The sequence below is a fragment of the Cebus imitator genome, unplaced genomic scaffold (assembly GCF_001604975.1).
Source record: "Cebus imitator isolate Cc_AM_T3 unplaced genomic scaffold, Cebus_imitator-1.0 Scaffold491, whole genome shotgun sequence".
Lineage (NCBI taxonomy): Eukaryota > Metazoa > Chordata > Mammalia > Primates > Cebidae > Cebus > Cebus imitator.
Genome location: NW_016107806.1, coordinates 1,403,977 through 1,409,493, shown reverse-complemented (window position 1 = coordinate 1,409,493; position 5,517 = coordinate 1,403,977). Strand labels below are relative to the sequence as shown.

Here is a 5,517-nt window from a genome sequence, read left to right as displayed (position 1 = left end):
TAGCTGGGATTACAGGCACGCGCCACCATGCCCAGCTAATTTTTTGTATTTTTAGTAGAGACGGGGTTTCACCGTGTTGACCAGGATGGTCTCGATCTCTTGACCTCGTGATCCACCCGCCTTTGCCTCCCAAAGTGCTGGGATTACAGGCATGAGCCACCGCGCCTGGCCCTTTAATTTTTTTTTGTAAAGACAGGTCTCACTATGTTGCCCAAACTGTCTCCAGCACCTGGCCTAAAGCAGTTCTCTCCCTTCAGCCTTCAGAACTATTGGGATTACAGGCATGAGCTTCTTCCCCTGGCCAAATGCATAGATCTTTATAGTGCTTATAGAAATATGAAACTTTGGGAGGCCGAGGCAGGTGGATAACTTGAGGTCAGGGGTTCAAGACCAGCCTGGCTAATATGGGAAAAACCTGTCTCCATTAAAAACACAACATTTAGGCCGGGTACAGTGGCTCATACCTGTAATCCCAGAACTTTGGGAGGCCGAGGCAGGCGGATCACCTAAGGTCAGGAGTTCGAGACCAGCCTAGCCAACATTGGTGAAACCCTGTCTCCATTAAAAATACAAAAATTAGCCAGGTGTAGTGGCATGCACCTGTAATCCCAGCTACTTGGGAGGCTGAGGCAGGAGAATCACTTGAACCCAGGAGAGAGAGGTTGCAGTGAGCCAATATCATGCCATTGCACTCCAGCTTGGGCAACAGAGTGAGACTCTGTCTCGAACAACAACAACAACAATTTGCTGGGTGTGGTGGCGTGTGCCTGTAGTCCCAGCTACTCAGGAAGCTTAGGCAGGCGAATCGCCTTAGCCTACACCTGGAGGTGGAGGTTGCAGTGAGATGAGATTGTACCACTGCACTCCAGCCTGGGAAACAGAGCAAGACTCCATCTCAAAAACAAAAAAATTGTGTACATTAAAACTTTTTAATCTCTCTGTATAGTCTCTGTTTCTTTTCAAGTGCTTCGTTTGTCTCTACCACTCATATATCTGGTGATCTTTAGTTTCATTTATATTTATGATGGAATTCTAAAAAGTTGATTAGAAAAACCAATTGTATTCTTATACACTGGATGAGTTAGAGAATAATAAAAAGGCAGGAAGGCCGGGCGCGGTGGCTCATGCCTGTAATCCCAGCACTTTGGGAGGCCGAGGCAGGTGGATCACGAGGTCAAGAGATCGAGACCATCCTGGTCAACATGGTGAAACCCCGTCTCTACTAAAAATACAAAAAATTAGCTGGGCATGGTGGCATGTGCCTGTAATCCCAGCTACTCAGGAGGCTGAGGCAGGAGAATTGCCTGAACCCAGGAGGCGGAGGTTGCGGTGAGCCGAGATCGTGCCATTGCACTCCAGCCTGGGTAACATGAGTGAAACTCTGTCTCAAAAAAAAAAAAAACACTATAGTATTTTGAGGTATGATATAGGCACAAAGACAAATAGATTAATAGAATAGAAAGACACAGCACAGTTTTGTGTTTGTTGTTTTCATTTATTTATTTATAGCTGGGATTACAGGCACCCACCACCACACCCATCTAATTTTTTATTTTTAGCAGAGATGGGTTATCACCATGCTGGCGAGGCTGGTCTTGAACTCCTGAACTCAGGTATCCACCTGCCTCAGCCTCCCAAAGTGCTGAGATTACCACCGTAATCTCAGCGTGACCCACCATACCACCTGGCCTATTTATTTATTTTTTGAGCCAGAGTCTCACTCTGTTACCCAGGCTGGGGTGCAGTGGCATGATTTCGGCTCATTGTAGCCTCCACCTCCCCGGTTCAAGCGATTCTCCTGCCTCAGCCTTTTGAGTAGCTAACAGGCGTGAGCCACCACGCCCAGACTATTTATTTTTTGAGACAGGGTCTTGCCCTGACACCCTGGAGTGCAGTGGCATGATCATGGCTCACTGCAGCCTCAGACTCCTGGGCTCAAGTGATCCTCCTGCCCCAGCCTCCCCAGTGACTGGGATTACAGGCACATGCCACCATGCCCCACTAATTTTTAATTTTGTACAGATGGGGTCTTGCTTTGTTGCCCAGGCTGGTCTTGTACTGCTGTGCTCAAGCAATCCTCCCACCTTTCCCTCCCAAAGTGCTGGCATTACCAGCACGAGTCAAAGTGCCCAGCTTTGTATTTTAAAAACAAATATTTATATATTTGTACATTTTTTTCCAAATTGGACCCAATTAATACCATATACAAACAAAACTGCCAGGTAGTTGTAAAAATCTAAATGTAAAATGCAAAACTATAAAGATAAATTTGGCTACAATAAATCAACTTTTGTTCACCAGAAGGTATAATAGAGAACTACAAGACAAGCTTCATTACTATCATCTCCTGTCCTTTGTTCTTGTGAGACACCTCTTTAGAGAAATCCCTGTCATAATTTAGTGGGATTTCCAGAGGAAGCAGAGGTAAACAAACATGTAAGATTTACCACTCTCTTTAATATTTTTTATTTTATATTTTGAGACAGTCTTGCTGTTACTCAGGCTGCAGTGCAGTAGTGCAATTTTGGTTCACCACAGCCTCTGCCTCCTGAGTTCAAGTGATTCTCATACCTCAGCTTCCCTAGTAGCTGGGATTACAGGCATGTGCCACCATGGCTGGCTAATTTTTGTATTTTTAGTAGAGACAGCAGGTGATACGCCCGTCTCGGTCTCCCAAAGTGCTGGGATTACAGGCATGAGCCACTGCACCTGGCCTTTTTTTTTTCGAGACAGTCTCACTCTGTTGCCCAGGCTGAGTGCCAGTGGCATGGTTGTGGTTCACTGCATCCCTGACCACCTGGGCTCAACATCTTCCTACCTCAGACTCCTGAGTAGCTGGGACTACAGGCAGGCACCATGCCCAGCCTATGTATATATTATATATATATATATATATAAATAATATATATATTTTTGAGACAGAGTTAAGCTCTCGTTGCCCACGCTTGAGTGCAATGGCACGATCTCAGCTCACTGCAACCTCTGCCTCCCAGGTTCTTGAACTCCCTACCTCAGGGGATCCGCCCACCTTGGCCTCCAAAGTGCTTGGATTACAGGCATGAGTCACCATACCCAGCCGTTGGTTCAAGCGATTCTCCTGCTCCAGCCTCCCGAGTAGCTGGGATTATAGGCACACGCCACCATGCCCAGCTAATTTTTCTATTTTTAGTACAGACGTAGTTTCACCATGTTGGCTAGGCTGGTCTCGAATTCCTGACCTCAGGTGATGCACCTGCCTCAGCCTCCCAAAGTGCTGGGATTACAGATGTGAGCCATCGTGCTTGGCCTTTTTCTTTTCTTTCTTTTTTTACTTCTTGCTTGAGAAAGAAAAATCATTTTCTAACTTATGCCTGACCCTTACTTATCACATCAGGTTTTAGATGTAAAATAAAAAATTAAGGAATAAGAAGAAGGTAGAGGACCAAGATAATTTGGGAAGTGTTGGATGGTTCTAGAAACTGAAACAGCCTTGACAAAACCAAGACAAAGAATTAGCATAAATAAGGGTTTTTAAGTTTTATTTATTTATTTTTTTAAAGATGGGGTTTCACCATGTTGGTCAGGCTGGTCTTGAACTCCTGACCTCAGGTGATCCACCCGCCTTGGCCTCCAAAGTGCTTGGATTACAGGCGTGAGCCACCATGCCTGGCCTAAATAAAGGTTTTATTGGTCAGTTTGGGTCAGTAACAAACTGACATACCCCCAGTTCACTATTCCACATATCCAAGTCCCTGAGGTGGTAAGTGGAGAAGCTAAGCTTATTGATGGTGAGCAATGGGTGGGAAGTGGAAAGGACTTGAAGGCCTCTGAGCGTTAACAAGACTACCGGGACCGGAACCAACGTCCTAGGAATAAGTCCAGGATGGAGAAGGCATCATCCAGGGCTGGAGGTCTTGGTGATTCTGGATCTAAGGAAGAAAGTCATACACATAAATAAGCTAAATGGAAGAGACTGGGCAGAGGCAAAGGAGAGAAATAATACTCAAGGGTAGAAGAGTAAGATTTCTCTTCCCCAAGGAATCCTGAGATGGATCCTTTTGACTTTTAACTTACCACCCCTAGGACTGCTATCTGCTTCATGTCGGGTTACTGTGGTCTCTGTCCGGCCCTCACTGTCCACCACCGTCCTGCGCTCCTCCACTACCTACAAGGAGAAATCCCCGCCATATTCCTAACATCACTAAAGGTTATGCTCAGCAGTGTCTTTAAAGATCCCTGTATCAGGGCATTCATTCCCTGGCCACCGTTTACTTTACCTCTTTCTTTCAACTCACCCCATCTGGCTTAGTGATCTTGGTCACAGATATGCTCTTGAAATAGGATTTGGGCTGGGGCTGTAGAACTGAGCCAAGACCCTCCTGGGCAACCTGGGCATCAAGATCTGAAAAAGCAGAGAGAAGAACGAGGAGAGAAAGATTCCAAGGGAAAAAAGGAGACAAGCGTACAGGAAGAAACTTCAGGTCTGAGGGAGAACAGACAGAATTTCAGAAGAGTAACAAAAGACTGGTAAACTGCCCCTTCCTCCAGACTTACCATTGTCCTCTTTGGTTCTAGGATGGGGGTCCACAGGCCATATGTCATCAAACTGCAGAAGAAACCATAGTAAGTGAAAAGACACCTTCTAATCTGAAACTTAAAAGGTCACAGACCCCAAACTACTCCCAAACTCCAAAACCCCCTTCCAGAGGAGAGAGAATTCCATTCAGAATAGCTTTATTTACCCACTCCTTCCTGGCTGTTTTATATATCCTTCTACCAGAAAGATTTCCTGAACTAATATATTCCTAACCTCTGTGCACAATCCTGCCTTATCCAAGAATTATGTAGACCAGTGGTGTTTTTGTTTTCTTTTTAAGAAACAGAACACCCATTTCCCTCCAAAGAAAATCCCATGAGCTGAATATAGAAAACATATAAACACACTAAATGGAGGGCCTAGGATTCCAACCCAAAGCTATCAGATTCAAACAAGAAATGCAATCATTGGCCAGGCACAATGGCTCATGCTTGTAATCCCAGCACTTTGGGAGGTTGAGGCAGGTGGATCACCTGAGGTCAGGAGCTCAAAAGTAGCCTGGCCAACATGATGAAACCTCATCTCTACTAAAAATACAAAAATTAGCCAGGTGTTTGGTGGGCGACTATAATCCCAGCTACTCAGGGGGATGAGGTAGGAGAATCACTTGAACCTGGGAATCAGAGCTTGCAGTAAGCTGAGAACGTGCAACTGCACTCCAGCTTCAGTGAAAGAGCAAGATTTGGTCTCAAAAAAAGGTGCAACCCCCTCCACCTCCTGGGTTCAAGCAATTCTCCTGCCTCAGCCTGAATAGCTGGGATTACAGGCACGCACCACCATGCCTGACTAATTTTTTTGTATTTTAAGTAGAGAAGGGGTTTCACCATGTTGATCAGGCTAGTCTTGAACTCCTGACCTTGTGATCTGCCCACCTCAGCCTCCCAAAGTGGGCTGGGATTACAGGCGTGAGCCACCGCACCCGGCTTTTTTTTTTTTTTTTG

At 45.6% G+C, this 5,517-nt stretch overlaps 1 protein-coding gene across 2 annotated transcripts in view; it reads right to left on the bottom strand.

The window, feature by feature from the left end:
* Positions 1 to 3,648: 3,648 nt before the first annotated feature.
* HAX1 (HCLS1 associated protein X-1) overlaps positions 3,649 to 5,517 on the bottom strand; it is a 4,272-nt gene continuing 2,403 nt past the window's right edge. For both annotated transcript variants that reach the window (XM_017513393.1, XM_017513392.2), the window contains exons 4-7: positions 4,534 to 4,585; positions 4,275 to 4,381; positions 4,054 to 4,144; positions 3,649 to 3,908 (exon numbers count right to left, since the gene is read on the bottom strand). In XM_017513393.1, the coding sequence (XP_017368882.1) occupies positions 3,823 to 3,908; positions 4,054 to 4,144; positions 4,275 to 4,381; positions 4,534 to 4,585 (336 nt within the window). In that variant the 3' untranslated portion in view covers positions 3,649 to 3,822. The remainder of the gene's footprint in view (positions 3,909 to 4,053; positions 4,145 to 4,274; positions 4,382 to 4,533; positions 4,586 to 5,517) is intronic.